Source organism: Anabrus simplex, chromosome 3 (assembly GCF_040414725.1).
Source record: "Anabrus simplex isolate iqAnaSimp1 chromosome 3, ASM4041472v1, whole genome shotgun sequence".
Lineage (NCBI taxonomy): Eukaryota > Metazoa > Arthropoda > Insecta > Orthoptera > Tettigoniidae > Anabrus > Anabrus simplex.
The window spans coordinates 61,148,967-61,166,000 of NC_090267.1; the positions used below are offsets into that span (position 1 = coordinate 61,148,967).

Below are 17,034 nucleotides of genomic sequence, written 5' to 3' on the forward strand. Positions count from 1 at the left end.
AAACAGATTAAGGAAGAAAGAAAGAAAGAAAGAAAGAAAGAAAGGAAGGAAGGAAGGAAGAAAGCTATATTCTTTCAAACACTCGTTATCCTTCATTTATTATTTCTTTAGTTACAACACTTTCAAGGTAACAGAATATGAATCATCCTCGTCCTCCCAGTCTTCACAGTTATCCTTCTTGATCAGATGTTCGAACTTTAATCCAAGTACTGAGCGAGTTGGCCGTGCGGTTAGGATCGCGCAGCTGTGAGCTTGCATTCGGGAGGTAGTGAGTTCGAACCACACTGTAGGCAGCCCTAAAGATGATTTTTCTGTGGTTTTCTATTTTCACACCAAGCAAATGTAGGAGCTGTACCTCAATTAAGGCCACAGCCACTTCCTTTCCACTCCTAGCCCTTTCCTAACCCATCGTCGCCATAAGACCTATCCGCGTCGGTGCCACGTAAAGCCAGTTGTAAAAAAAGTCTACTTCAAGTTTTAAAACCTAGATCTTCAAGAACCCTTCTTAGAATAATATTATCTGTCTTGTATTAGTATCTTAGTGCTCAATTCTTCCTTTAATTCTATTCTCTATGATCTTTCTCATACTATGAACAAAACCATATGGTATTAATCCTCTTTCATAATCATAACATACTGCGAAAAGTGCAAAAAAATAGGTCGTACATTCCTATACTCATACGTTTCAAGTGATCCGAAGACTTATTACTGCGATAATTTTTACTTTTAATTTGCCTAAAGCTTTTTTTTCCGTAATTTATAACAATGTATTCATGTTATTTCCTTTTTTCAACAACAGTAGCGATGCCGTCTACAAATCTTGCTAGTTGCTTTAAGTCGCACCGACACAAATGGGTCTTATGGCGACGATGGGATAGGAAAGGCCTAGGAATGGGAAGAAAGCGGCCGTGGCCTTAACTAAGGTACAGCCCCAGCATTTGCCTGGTGTGAAAATAGGAAACCACGGAAAACCATCTTCAGGGCTGCCGACAGTGGGGTTCGAATCCACTATCTCTCGGATGCAAGCTCACAGCTGCGCACCCCTAACCGCACAGCCAACTCGCCCGGTACAAATCTTGCAGCATGCTTTTTTTCATTTATATCTTGTATTCTCCTTCAAAGCCATAATGGCCTACTTAATATATAGACTGAGCACTGAAAAGACTGATCGCCTCTACCTACTTTTGTTAGATTCTTACTACAATTTAGTTAAAATTAATAGCTCTCTGACCTGTGGAAATTTGGTATAAGTCACCGGTGCTTCCAATCAATACCATACTTTATCATTACCTGAGATACGGAGTTCAGGTTTACCATGTCGAAGATCTTTTCCAGGTCGATGAATATGACACGAGTTTCGCTGTCAACTTCGAATTTCATTTCATGTATCAAGCGTAGTGATAAAATTGCCTCCCTAGTGCCTTTTCGAGCTCTGAAGCTAATCTGGTCAATTATCCGAATACTTCTCAATCCCTCCTTTCATTATATTCTCTACGGTGCTTAGCGGTATTTTCAAAGCATTGGAAAAGAGAAATATTGTTCTGTAACTAGGACAATCCATGGCATTTCTTTTCATTACTACAATGACTGCCATGCTATGAACAAAATAATGTTGTTATTACTCCTCTTTCTTAATATACTGTAAGGTAAGGGTGTATTCTGCCCGAAGGCAGGTCCGAACCTCCACAGAGGAGTGCCTGAGCCGGAGTTTACGTACGGTAAGGCGGCCAGTTCCTTTCCACCCCTCCATTTCCTTACCCCCCCACCAACGGCGCGTGGCAACACATCCAAATCTTGACCACGCCCAATGTTCCTTAACTTTCGGGACCTCACGGGATCCGGTGTTTCAACACGGCTACAGCCGTTGGTTATTATACTGCGACTGCTGCAAAATATTGCTTCTTCATTCCTATAGTCACAAGTTTCAAGCGTTCCGAAGGAATATTATCTGCACCAGCTTGTTTATTATAACGGAAGTCCAATATTACGTCACTGAACTAATCCAATGATACTGGTGGGCCTTTCCTCTCTTCGTGAACTTTATTTTCTCTCTTCCAAGTAGTCTTCTACATCGTCTATATCCTATGCACTGTATAGCTCCTCAATATACTATGTTAATTATTTGCTGACCACTTGACAATCAAAAAAGTAATTATCCATTTTTTTAATATTTCACCACGTTTCCCCTAGATTTTATTTACCTTACAATTATCTGAAATCAGTATAAACTTTGAGAGTTTTCAAATTCTTCAAACATTCTTAAATGCATCTCTGCTTTCTTCCTCACTTACATATAAAAACACTAAACCATTTCCTGAAACTACATATTGCTACGCTTGATCAATGGTCTTGTCTACAGAAATCCTAAAATAGCCGGGAGCAACAATATAGGTTCAAAGTACAGAGATAAAGCGTGGAAAATAATTAAAAGTAACCTCTTTCTTCACGGAACGACAAACATGCGTTCATTAAATCACTCACGCATCTGAAAAGCATTAATTGGAACGTACATCTTGGAATCACAGTCCAGAGTTCTTCATTCTTTATTCAAATAGTTATTTCATTCTTGCCCGGTAAGGGGCAGGCGGGCCACCAGCTAAACATGTAGCTACAGACGAGTGTCTGTGAATTACCCAAAATTTCGCAGATCGACTATGACACGTTAATGCTCTCTAGTGAAGTTCAAATAAACATTCCACAGTAGTCTAATTTATTGAAATTTCGTGATGATTTGAGATTACAACCGAATGTCCAAAATTTTGATAACTTTCTGGCCATCAAGCAAGGCAGTAATTTTTGGTTCGTAATTGCCGGTACGTATAGTAACCGTTTCTCTGATCATCACCCTCTACTATTACTGCGCTCTGATCAACGTTGTTGACACCGCTCACACAATATTTTTTTGTGTTTGTTCCAGGTTTGGACGCAAGAGGACGCTGATGGTCTCATTAACTCTCCAGATTGCCACGGCACTCTGCATAGCATTTGTGCCCTGGTTCGAGATGTACCTCGCACTGCGCTGTTTCCTTGGCTTCATATCTGTTGGAGTCGTCTTCAGTGGCTTCGTGCTTTGTGAGTACATTATTATCTCTCTAACTAAGGAGTTGTTTGACTGATTGTTTATTTTCAGATAGCGGCTGTAAAAAATAAGGGACTTGTACATCGAAATTGAATATTGAATATAACATTTGATTGTAATAAAAGTACAACTGCATTGCAAGAGTTCTCTAAGGACCCCCACTCACGTACAATTTCAACTTCAGTGCGAACTGACAGGCGGAACTGAGACAGTTCTACCTGTCCCAGCACCTCGCCACACACATACAGATCAAACTATTAGTCCGCCATGTAATCTGGTTCATTGTAAATACACTGACTGACAGAGCAAATGCAACACCAAGAAGGAGTGGTCAGAACTTTATGCCAATTGCAGGGTAGACTGACGTCACTGAGGTATGCTCATGATGTGAAATGCGCCGCTGTGCTGCGCACGTAGCGAACGATAAATGGGACACGGCGTTGGCGAATGGCCCACTTCGTACCGTGATTTCTCAGCCGACAGTCATTGTAGAACGTGTTGTCGTGTGCCACAGGACACGTGTATAGCTAAGAATGCCAGGCCGCCGTCAACGGAGGCATTTCCAGCAGACAGACGACTTTACGAGGGGTATGGTGATCGGGCTGAGAAGGGCAGGTTGGTCGCTTCGTCAAATCGCAGCCGATACCCATAGGGATGTGTCCACGGTGCAGCGCCTGTGGCGAAGATGGTTGGCGCAGGGACGTGTGGCACGTGCGAGGGGTCCAGGCGCAGCCCGAGTGACGTCAGCACGCGAGGATCGGCGCATCCGCCGCCAAGCGGTGGCAGCCCCGCACGCCACGTCAACCGCCATTCTTCAGCATGTGCAAGACACCCTGGCTGTTCCAATATCGACCAGAACAATTTCCCGTCGATTGGTTGAAGGAGGCCTGCGCTCCCGGCGTCCGCTCAGAAGACTACCATTGACTCCACAGCATAGACGTGCACGCCTGGCATGGTGCCGGGCTAGAGCGACTTGGATGAGGGAATGGCGGAAAGTCGTGTTCTCCGATGAGTCACGCTTCTGTTCTGTCAGTGATAGTCACCGCAGACGAGTGTGGCGTCGGCGCGGAGAAAGGTCAAATCCGGCAGTAATTGTGGAGCGCCCTACCGCTAGACAACGCGACATCATGGTTTTGGGCGCTATTGCGTATGATTCCACGTCACCTCTAGTGCGTATTCAAGGCACGTTAAATGCCCACCGCTACGTGCAGCATGTGCTGCGGCCGGTGGCACTCCCGTACCTTCAGGGGCTGCCCAATGCTCTGTTTCAGCAAGATAATGCACGCCCACACACTGCTCGCATCTCCCAACAGGCTCTACGAGGTGTACAGATGCTTCCGTGTCCAGCGTACTCTCCGGATCTCTCACCAATCGAACACGTGTGGGATCTCATTGGACGCCGTTTGCAAACTCTGCCCCAGCCTCGTACGGACGACCAACTGTGGCAAATGGTTGACAGAGAATGGAGAACCATCCCTCAGGACACCATCCGAACTCTTATTGACTCTGTACCTCGACGTGTTTCTGCGTGCATCGCCGCTCGCGGTGGTCCTACATCCTACTGAGTCGATGCCGTGCGCATTGTGTAACCTGCATATCGGTTTGAAATAAACATCAATTATTCGTCCGTGCCGTCTCTGTTTTTTCCCAACTTTCATCCCTTTCGAACCACTCCTCTTTGGTGTTGCATTGTCACTGTCAGTCAGTGTATGTACAAGTTTTTCGTCATAAAAATGTTATCAGTAGATGAATTGCTTGCGTATGCATCGATTGCATACGTCTTAAAGAGGAGAGAAAGGAAACTGACGCAGATTGTGGAGAAAAGAGTGGTTGGACCCGGAATAATTTCACCTAAGTTAATTTGTTGCAAGAGCCAAAAGTGTACCCAAAAATAGGGACAGTTATTTAAGATTGGTTGAATCTAAATCGCCGGCCCCGTGGTGTAGGGGTAGCGTGCCTGATTCTCACCCGGAGGCCCCGGGTTCGATTCCCGGCCAGGTCAGGGATTTTTACCTGGACCTGAGGGCTGGTTCGAGGTGATTAGAATTGAGGAGCTATTTGACGGTGAGATAGCGGCCCCGGTCTAGAGAGCCAAGAATAACGGCCGAGAGGATTCGTCGTGCTGACCACACGACATCTCGTAATCTGCAGGCCTTCGGGCTGAGCAGCGGTCGCTTGGTAGGCCAAGGCCCTTCAAGGGCTGTAGTGCCATGGGGTTTGGTTTGGTTTGAATCTAAATCTTCACTTCTTAACTTTCCACAACATAGGGAGATCTCTGAACCCCTCAGTAAAGTCAGAGAAAAAGGTTTCTGACCACAAGGCCATGACTCCAATGCGAGAGAAAGACATTTTAGTATCCACACGGAGACCAGACCGAATGAGCACTTGGTCTACCGGTCGGCGGTGATTATCCCATACACGTCTGTTCCGATTGTTAGGCTGCACGTTCTGCAGTTAGAACTGACGGAATTCTTAGTCAAACAGTCCAAACGATTGGCCGGCCGGCCACACCATACACGTCAGTTTTGCCTGTCAGTCTTCAACTATTTATATAGATAAAAAAGCAAAGCAAAGTCATCTCCGCACAGGCCATGAAGGCCCTTGGTGGGGTGCAAGGTAAAGGCTTCCACCATCCGTAATCTCGGCACTTGGTAGGGTAGAGTGCTTAGCTCTACGCCCGGCCACCTTTGCCCCCAGGAATTAACCTGGTACTCACTTTTGGTATAGGCTGAGTGAACCCCAGGGCCATGTGCACCTCCGGAAGTGGAAATCCCATTTCTTAAATTTTTACGACTTCCTGATGGGGATTCGACCCCACGTCCTTCCGGGCGAACCGAGCACGCCTTTACTGCCTCAGCCAGGCAGCCCCTGTTTATGTAGATAGGAAAGCACAACTGTATGTGCATGGGCCCCCTATGAGTCGTTGGAAAGGCAAAGATCACGTGTCAGCCATTTTAATACAGAGAGCATTGACTGTGATTTTGGTGGCAGTGGGACGACAGGCTGCAAAATATCAATAAATGGAAAACAACTACCAAGTGTCTCTCGGTAAAAATACCCTGGTAATGTATTGGCACCGCCTCTGTGGTGTAGTGGTTAGCGTGATTAGCTGCCACCCCCGGAGGCCCGGGTTCGATTCCCGGCTCTGCCACAATATTTGAAAAGTGGTACGAGGGCTGGAACGGGGTCCACTCAGCCTCGGGAGGTCAACTGAGTAGAGGAGTTCAATTCCCAGCTCACCCAACCTGGAAGTGGTTTTCTGTGGTTTCCCACTTCTCCTCCAGGCAAATGCCGGGAGGGTACCTAACTTAAGGCCACGGCCGCTTCCTTCCCTCTTCCTTGCCTATCCTTTCCAATTTTCCCATCCCCCACCAAGGCCCCTGTTCACCATAGCAGGTGAGGCCGCCTGGGTGAGGTACTGGTCATTCTCTCCAGTAGTATGTCTCTCGCTCCAGGACACTGCCCTTGAGGCGGTAGAGGTGGGATCCCTCGCTGAGTCCGATGGAGAAACCAACCCTGGAGGGTAAGCAGATTTAGAAAGAAAGAAAGAAAGAAAGAAAGAAAGAAAGAAAACCGCGATATCATCTGCAAATCGAAAGCATTCAATTCTTTTTCTGATTCGGACAGTTTGGTAAATGTAAAGGTTCTTAATTAGCCTTCTTTCTTACACTGCAGAAGAACTCAAACAAAATATTGCGAGAGAAATAAAGCCTATCTCGGTAGATGAAGTAATGCGTATGAATGAAAATTTCCTTAGATGAAGCCAGAAATTGTGTAGATGTAGGTGGAGGACATTTTCTGTGACAAGGTGAGAAATTATTTTACTGTAATTATGCGTTATTATGTGTGCTTGTTATTTACATGCGATTCATACGGGCGCTCTCCCGGCCCCAAACTCTGCGAGTTGCCGTGTGCTCGTCTGACCTTCACCTCGCCCATCTACCCACTGCGCTGCGCCGGCCCCACTTTGAGTGAAAGACCCTGTAGTAGACACGCAGACAACCTAAATGGAGTCAAATTAAAAGGCATGTGCACAATAGGAAAGGCCACTAACTACTTTTACAGTTTATTGAACATCCTTGTCAAAATTTCCAACATGCCGTTTCACTCTCCCAGCTCTTTCCAAAATTCTGATGAGCTCTCCATTTTTCTTCTTTATTCAATAATTTCTCGAAATACTGGACCCATGTACTATGACTTATATTCGTACCACCAGAACCCGACTTTTTCTTCGTTATCTGATTTATTTTATCCCATACTTTCCTGCTGTCATTGTCCTTGCACTTTTTATTTATGTCTGCAGCCATATTTTGTTGCCTTTCCAACTTCGTCTTTCTTAACAATTCTCTGTATTCTTTCTTTATTTTACAAAATTCGTTTCTAGCTACTGACCACCATCCAACCTGTATCTCCTAAGTGCCTTCATAATTAGTTACCTTTTCCTTACACATTCTGTATTATACCATCCACCTTTTATCTTCGTTTTACCTATATTTTGCCTCATACATTTTCCTGCCATTCCTATTAAATTTACTGTCCTAGTTAGGGCTTCTTCAACTCTATTCTCTTCTATCAATTTTACAATACCTATTTTCTAAATCTCAAAATACTCTCCATTGAAGTACTCTCTGAATTCATTCCCTAATTCTTCTCTTCAACGATACCAAGTTAGGCTCCTGCACTCTTAACTTATATCTTGAATCATTAATTTTATAGATACTGGCATATAGTTTGCCTCCACCAAATCCCTAATACGTACCTCCTTGATAACTTGCAGACTATCCCTACAGAATATAAGTAGGTCAATTGTACTGCCCCCATTTTCTTCTATATAAGTTACTTTTCCACTCTCATCTCCGAACTACCATCGATTCAATGTACAAAGCTCCTCTACTGCGCATAATTCTAGTATTTTTTTTCTATTTCGGTTACATCCTTTATCATGGCTATTTCTATTAACTACTAATACCTCGTCCTCATGTTGACTATAAACTGGCTTCTTGCCCCCTATCCTCGCGTTAAGATCACCCATAATTATAATGCTTTCCTGATCATACGTACTTCTCATTCGTGTAATTTCTATCGCTAAATTCTCAAAAATTGCATTCTGCGCAAATAGAGAGCTCAAAGGTGGATTATATATAAGAGCTATACTTATTTCATTCCTCCAATTGACCCTATCAAATATTCTTATCCAGATTAATTCATTAAACTCCGATTCTAAGAGCTGTATCCTGTCTTTTAAGTTTTGCAGTTTATTGTTATCATCATCATACTATTGTGTTTCATTTTCCAGGCATGGAATTGGTGGGTGGTAAGTGGCGGACAATTTCAGGGGTGTCCTACTTGTTTCCGGTACCACTCAGCTACATCAGCATCGCAGGGATCGCGTACCTGGTTCGCGGCTGGCAGAACCTTCAGCTGGCTATCACCTTGCCGTCCTTGCTACTGCTTGCCCTCTACTGGTAGGTGCTAACTTTTCACCTGTGTGTGCAGACAGCGCTTGGTGTTGCACACTTTTTGTCATTTAATAATTTATCAGTTGAATTTTAATTACCGTATCAAACTATAATTCACTTCCCATCAGCAGCGTGCACTGAACCCCAGCTGAAATAAGGTGGGGTAGGGATGTACACAAGTTTGAATTGAGTGAGTTAGGATATGTACAAGGTTTATCTAAGGATAGCACGAGGAAAGTAGTGGACTGTTGGTATAGGACACGAGGTAGGTAGCCTGTTCATATCACTGGATTCCTGTGGAATTATTAACATAGATATATTTACACACTTAAAACACACGTGATACACAAATACAAGAACACTCGCTACACATATTTACATTCACATAAAACTCCGAATGAGCTAGTTGCGCTGACTATGTCATCGTCCTTACTTCACGCGACCGACTGTCACCCCTTCATCTCACAGACTCACACAGAGAGTGGTGACAGGAAGTAGCAGGTAGTCTACCCCCTCCTACTGGTAATACAAAGTAGCACTGACCTAATCTGACCTCTGGTGAGGGCTTGCTAAATTACAGTGGAAGCAAAGAGGCAGAGTTAAGTCTGGTGTTCAAACATGTAATTACATATTATTCCTAAGAACGTTTCCTTATCGAGTTTTAAAAAATGCAAACAGCTAAGTCAAGGCAAGTACAGCTGTCTCGATAACTCGTTAGTTCTACCGCAGTACAGGTCTCTCCAGCGAGCTGGGTTTCTTTGCCGGCGCGAAAGAGAGCTACCCCAGCGAAGTTCAAGCCGCTTGGCTGACAGATGCGCTTTAACCCTCCTTCTCTCGGGGAGGCGGGGCGATAGCTGTTGCCCTCGCTCGAGATACACAGCGTCCGACCGTCGCTGAGAAGCTAGCTTGGATACATGTTCGTTGTAACGGTTAACACTCAATGTGTTCAGCGCCACACGTCAAAGGCTACAAGAAATAAACAGTATGTAGTCACTTGCACATTGTCTTGTTAATAAAAATAGCAATTTAATGAAATCAATTGTAATGTCCGGCTCCATGGCTAAATGGTTAGCGTGCTGGTCTTTGATCACAGGGGTCCCGAGTTCGATTCCCGGCAGGGCCGGGAATTTTAACCGTCATTGGTTAATTTCGCTGGCACGGGGGCTGGGTGTGTGTGTCATCTTCATCATCATTTCATCCCCATCACGACGCGCAGGTCGGCTACGGGTGTCAAATCAAAAGACCTGCACCTGGCGAGCCGAACTTGTCCTCGGACATTCCCGGCACTAAAAGCCATATACGCAATTTCATTGTAATAAAAGTAATTATTTTATTTTTTAATTTCGGCACGTATGAAGTTTCTGGGAGCGTTTCATTGATGGCACAAGTAGAGTATGTATTTCGACGCAAGCGGCAAAATATGTAGGTTTCCCAGCGTGAACAAAAAGTCAAGCGCGAAGTGAGTAGAGGTGGGTTCGATTCCCACCTCAGCCATCCTCGAAGTGGTTTTCCGTGGTTTTCCACTTCTCCAGGCAAATGCCGGGATGGTACCTAACTTAAGGCCACGGCCGCTTCTTTCCCTCTTCCTTGTCTATCCCTTCCAATCTTCCCATCCCCCACCAAGACCCCTGTTCAGCATAGCAGGTGAGGCCACCTGGGTGAGGTACTGGTCATCCTCCCCAGTTGTATCCCCCGACCCAATGTATCACGCTCCAGGACACTGCCCTTGAGGCGGTAGAGGTGGGATCCCTCGCTGAGTTCGCGGGAAAAACCAACATTGGGGGGTAAACAGATTAAGAAAGAAAGAAAGAAAGAAAGGATTATACGAGCATTTATTGTTTCTCATTTGCCATCTTGTCTCTTTATAGACCAAGTACATAAAGATGGCTTCTACTTTTTAAAGTGATGATAATTTATGACAACATAATCAGAGATCGACCAGTGGAAGTCAAAGAAAACGGGAGTCGAGAAGGGTTAGTGGTGATTCTTACATTACGTACAGAAGTGAACGGAGGCAAAAGAAACGCTTGGGCGGAGACTGTAAATGTGTGCGAAAGTCAATACTATCGCTGAAAAAATGGTAAAAGCATTCTGTGTTTTCATGTTCTATTCTAGTATTTTGTGTTCTGTACACCTCCGTGGATGAGCATGTTTATTCACACTCCAGGAGAGGAGTGAGGAGCCGCGACGTTAGGAGATCCGAGGTTCGAATCCCGGTGCTGACAGCGGCTATCCTGAGTGTGGTTTTACTCTAGGTTTCTCGAATTCCCTCCAGACAAATGCCGGGATAGTACCTTATTTCATGTCCCCCGGCACCTACTCCATGATCACAATCAGCTACCTTTGAGGAAACTTTCTTCAATGATCTGGATTCCGATTAAGTGGCTGCATCTGAACATAATTTGTCCCACCCCTGTTATGATTATGAATAAACCGGCTAAAGTTGTTTGACAATGTTTAAAATAAAGCTTTCTCTTTCAGATGAAGAAAAACTATGATGGTTATCCCGTTTTTGCGTGCATCCACTTAATTGATAGGATAATCAAATAGGACGTCATAAACTTATAAGATCCATTAGTGTTGAAACGCAGTGTCCAAAGTGTTCTGTGTCGTTTGGTAAGAGCTATGTTAAGTTTCTTTAATTTTGCTGTCGCAGTCTCAACCTTGACTTTGACAGTGTAAAAGTGACTGAGGTATGAGCGAGTTAGTGATGCCATTCCTCAAGCAGTCTGTCCGTGTTATGAATAGCGTAATAATGGCGTATGGCCTCCGTAGAGGCCTGGTGCAGGTCTTTTTCTGGTAGACGGCCTATTAGGCGACCTGCATGTTGGTGAAGATGAGGGCCCTACCTAGGATGATTTCTAATGTTGAATACGCCACACATACCCAGCCCCCGAGCCATTGGAATTAACCAATTAAGGTTAAAGTCCCCAACCCGGCCGAGAATCGAACCCGGGAGCCTCTGAACCGAAGGCCAGTATGCTGACCATTCAGCCAACGAGTCGAACATGAATAGCGTAAAATATCAGTCATAGCGTCGGACAGTGCGTGCAATTTAATGGGCTTGGAAGACTGATATGTAACAGCGCCTTCTGGCTCGCCGAGGGAAGCAACCGGGAACAACCTCATTCTTCAGTTTCCTAGTATGCTTCTTCAGTGGCGCCTAGACCATCGATGACAGATGATGGCATCGCTTGCTGACAATCTAAGTGGTTTCCGCGCTGAGGACTCAAAATAAAAATTTACCGATCGATTTCGCCTGTGAGCTTGCATTCGGAACATAAGGGGCTCGAACTGTAATGTCAGCAGAGCTCAAGATGGCTCTCCCTTAGTTTCTTTTTATCACACCATGGAAATGCTGGAGCTGTGCCTTTCTTAAGGCTAAAGCCACTACCTTCCCATTCCTAACAACCCCCATCCTTTGGAAAAAATAAACCATAAACTTAACGGTCATACGTAGTTATTATGCAGCAAAATGACATTTAGGTACTCGGAGAAAAGAGAAGTAATTTAAAGCTGAAATGTTAAATGAAACCTCGTGTTTGAAATGCATCGTTTGCTCTGAAACTTGGTAGGATGATCAAATATGATATCAGAATATAGTGCTGGGCAAAGCAGTTGTTTTTAGACAACGGTTGTCACCGAAATTGTTCTATAAAACGGTTGCAACATAACGTACGGCACTTCTACCGATGTGTATACAAATGCGGTAGTGCTTTTTTTTTTTTTTTGCTATTTTGCTTTACGTCGCACCGACACAGATATGTCTTATGGCGACGATGGGATAGGAAAAGGCTAGGAGTGGAAAGGAAGCGGCCGTGGCCTTAATTAAGATACAGCCCCAGTATTTGTCTGGTGTGAAAATGGGAAACCACGGAAAACCATCTTCAGGGGTGTGGTAGTGCATTAACCGCGGCAACGCCTCACATCTTCTCTTCTACCGGCCAGCCAGTGATGCATATCATTCTATCCAATAAAAATACAAACTGAAATAAAGGAAGTACATTTACGTATTTAACAGTCATACAGCATGACAATACGATATACAAAGATTACAACGCGACCAAGAATGCCATTTTCCAACCACCCTGAGCCGAGAAAAAGTTGTGTTACAAAATTGACAACAGCTTTTTTCTTCCGAAACATAAAATTTTGAAATTAATGAACAATATATAAAGCATTCCATTGTATATTTAGTTAAAACTTGGATACAAACACATAACTATTTGAGAAATACTTTCTTAAATTTGATATATGTTTGAAACACGTTTAAAAACGGGCATTTCCTGCGTTCCACCTGCCATAAAAAAAATTCAAGTAAACATTTAAAATTCCAAACGTAGATGACTAACGTGAAATGAATCGAGGAAAACAATGCTGTTATCGTATTTTCTATAGGCCTATTGGTTATTTCATAAATAACCTCAAAACTGGAATGAACATATTAGTTTGGTCGACAGTAGTTACATAACTTTATTCACCGAGCAAGTGGCTATACGGCTCGGGTCATGTAGGCAGCAGCTTGCATTTCTGGATATAGTGGGTTCGAACACCACTGTCGGCAGCCCTGAAGATGGTTTTCCGTGGTTTTCCATTTTCACACCAGGTAAATGCTGAGGTTATACCTTCCTTCCCACTCCTAGCCCTTTAGTATTCCATCCTCGCCATAAGACCTATCTGTGTCGGTTCGAGGTAAAGCAAATTAAAAAAGACTCGGTCGGTATTAGATTTCCAGGCCTAGCGAGTCTTTCTTTTTCACGTCTTTTATGGCCCTTTACTTTTTTTGCCAGTATCCTTCATTTTTTAAGTATCGCACCTCTTCCATTTTCCATTTTCCTCCTGGTTAACGTTATTAGAGAATGGTTGCGAAATTGAACTTCCTCTTAAAACAATAATCATCACCACTAGTGGCTTGTCCAGAAACCAGAAGTCCCCTGTGATCCTCTTCTTCTCACAAGACATTCTTTCTGACAACTGTTCACCAGCTCTTCCCTCCAACCCTCTTTACATTCTTCAGCAATCCATTAGTTCATCGGAGTTTACGTCTTCCACGTCTCCGTTTCCCTTTAGGATAGTTTTCATAATCTTCAGTATGTCTCATCGTTCAGTATCTACGCATGCCCTGTCCAGCCTAATATACATTTTAATTGATGTCATAATGCCAGGTGATATGTGCAGTTGGTAGAGCTCTGTATTGTATCTCATTCTTCCCCTTCCTTAATGGGGCCGCAGATTTTTCTCAATTTATTTTTCGTGTTTAGCCACTTCTACAGTATACTGTATATAAGGGTTATTTTCCTACATACACAGGCGTACCAAAATCAAAAGCAAAGCAAAGTCACCTCCGTACAGGCCATGAAGGCCCTTGGAGGAGTGGAATGTAAAGGGTCCCACCATTGTTAATCTCGGCACGTGATGGGGTAGAGTGGTTAGCTCGACGCCCGGCCGCCTTTGCCCCCCCGGGAATTAACCTGGTACTCATTTTGGTGTAGGCTGAGTGAACCTCAAGGCCATATGCACCTCCGGAAGTGGAAATCTCGTTTCGTAAATTTTACGACATCCTGACGGGGATTCGAACCCACGTCCTTCCGGGCGAACCGTGCACGCCTTTACCGCCTCGGCCAGGCAGCCCCTCATACCAAAATCAACACAGTGGAAATTGTTCCGATGGACTGCATATCCATATGAGGCCGGGAGCCGTGATCTATATTATTATTATTATTATTATTATTATTATTATTATTATTATTATTATTATTATTATTATTATTATTATTATTATTATTATTATTATTCAAGTGCCAATCCGATCCCCCAGACATTGGTGATAATCCTGGAGAAAGCACCCCTTGCTTTAGCTACCTTGAAGAGTTGTTCGGTGTTGTTGATACAAGTCCAGTCTTTGATGTTTGGGAACCATGCCATCGGTGGTTTAGCAGCCCCTAACTTGCCTTGTATCTTCCCTTGTAATCAGGGGCGGCCGTACCTTATGTGCTGAAGTGCTGCAGCACATTGTCTATTTAAAAATAAATTACTGTAATAATGTTATCTACAATCAAATACATTGCATTGAAGTCAGATCACAGCTGAGCGAGAATTTGTGAGTAGGAACGCTGCCGTTTGCGCATGCGTACCCAACTTCTCTGATGTGCTCTGAAAACAACAGCTAAGACGTCACTTCAAAGGGATTCGTTTGACCACAGAGAGGCAGCACAGGTTACACTTGCATTACGACCGATATGAGAACGTGGCAGGTGGCACCCTCTTGACACAGCGGTAGTGTTTAAGAGGGGATCGCTCAAAGTAAATGGCAAAACAAACTACTCTAGAGGAAGCCATCAGTTGTTCCCACCAGGTCTTTTAATACTCCCAACTTGCCTGCTCCATAGACACATTTTTAAATCGATGAAAAGTTATACTTTTTTACGTTCTCAAAGTAAGGACATGATATTATGATTTTCTTTAATTACAAAATGCCTAGTTTATACATTTCGCTATAAAAACATAACATCTAATTTTGCATTACGGTGTTGCTGGTTTTATTTCAATGATTTTGGTAACATTGAGAAGTTCTATCTTTGCGCGCTAACACCAAGTGTTTCTGAGTACGTGAATGTTTTGTCATTGCAGGTGTTACTGTGTGTTTAATTAGTTTCATATGAGGAATGTGTATATGTGTTGGGATTGTTTTCTTATTTGTTCAGTATGGAAAACTCAGCGGAAAGCGTCTTGAAAACCGCACATTATGTTTCTGAATGTTTTTATTTTTTGGAGGGGGGATGGGTTACAGCACACAACTGATTTTCTGCACCAACCGTCATTGCAGTACGAGGTGTAGAAGCCCGTACATCCTACCTCAGAGAACATGGGCTAAATAAGCTGATTTCCTAGCTCTGACGAAGTTTGCCAGCTCACATTCAGTTCTAACTCTCCTTAACACTCCCTTATTGGTTACAAAATCTGTGCAGGTTATTCTGAGAAATTATTGCTTCTTAGGCAACGATATGTTAGCATTAAGAATTCGCTTACTTATTTATCTCCACTTTTATATCATTTGTCTGGTTGACCGGAGAGCCTAGAAAGAAAAAAAATTAAATTCTTTCACTGCTGAGATCCATTAACATTTGATATCTGTAAACTACAGGGTAGCCGGGCTCGGTAGCTCAGGCAGGAGAGCACTGACCTTCTGAATTCAAGTAGGCGGATTCGATCCCATATTTGAACGTGATCAAATACATCAGCCTCGTGGCTGTAGATTTACTAGCACGTTAAAGATTTCCCGTGAGACAAAATTCCGGCAGTTCGGTATCTCCGAAAACCGTAAAAGTAGTTATTAGCACGCAAAACCAATAACATTATTATTGTGAATTACAGGTTCTGTTATTTTGAACCGCACCCCTTCACACTCGTTATCATTTATATCAGCTGATTAATGCAAACCATGGAACGTATAGTGCCCAGATTAAAGTAGAGTCACAGTCTAATATATAATATAATCTTCAGGAGTTTTTTTTTTTTACCGCTGACTATAACATAAAATCGCTTCTAGAGGGCAAACGGATCGAAATAGGTATATACCATCGCGGACTTTTTTGTAGAGGTTTCTATGCTCTACAATTCGTACGCTTACACTTGGGGTCTATCGTTGACGGTTCAGGCAGCGTCAGCCAAGAAAGCAGTGACCGACCAACCGACATCGAACCTGCCAAGGTGGGCTAAGAAGGCCAGCGCTCTACCTATTTCTAACCGGCCGCCCTCTAGAAGCGATTTTGTGTTATAGTTCGCGGTAAAAGTAACTCCTTAATATTAAATAAATATTTCGACATTATCCTCGAACTCCTCATCGAAATAAATCATTTGACCTCCTCAACTATTTCATAAGAATTACAATAACCTTTTTAGGACATTATTTGCATGAATGGTTCAGAAGTCATGACCATTTTAGACTGTAGTGGTAATTCGTTCCCTGTTGTCTGTTGGCAAGTTGCCTGTACCTCGCCGCTTGGAGCGCTGTAGTCACCTCAGATGAAAAATATCATGAGAACTTCGCGACTGTAGACTGTGGTAGAGTGCTATGGGAAGTGACGGCACAGTGTGAAAAGACACGTACACACATCACGAAGAGACAGGCTTAAATTGTAGGACAAGCTCTGCACTGTTTTGATCGGTTTTAAGCTTCATGTTAAGGCTCTGAAACTGTATCATTCAATAAATCATAGGTAAACAGGATGAGCACTAATTAACACATTCTCGTTCGTGTTCTCAGGATCCTTCCAGAATCTCCTCTTTGGCTCCTAGCGCTGGGAAGGAAGGAGGAAGTACTCGTTATACTGCAAGAGGCCGCGAGAATCAACGGGAAACCGCTACCTCAAAACGTGGACAAGATTCTACAGCAGGTAAAGGAATATCTTTTGCTGCACACAGATGAGCCATATAACTACTGGTCTCAACACATAAGATAAATTTTGAGTGTAAAATTCAAGGAAAGTAAATAAA

The 17,034-nt window shown here is 43.5% G+C and overlaps 1 protein-coding gene across 3 annotated transcripts in view; it reads left to right on the forward strand.

Annotated features, from left to right (window-relative positions):
• LOC136865968 (organic cation transporter protein) overlaps positions 1–17,034 on the forward strand; it is a 224,244-nt gene that overhangs the window by 187,151 nt on the left and 20,059 nt on the right. For all 3 annotated transcript variants that reach the window (XM_067142546.2, XM_068226577.1, XM_067142545.2), the window contains exons 5-7: positions 2,918–3,072; positions 8,376–8,544; positions 16,805–16,934. In XM_067142546.2, coding sequence (XP_066998647.2) covers positions 2,918–3,072; positions 8,376–8,544; positions 16,805–16,934 — 454 coding nt within the window. The remainder of the gene's footprint in view (positions 1–2,917; positions 3,073–8,375; positions 8,545–16,804; positions 16,935–17,034) is intronic.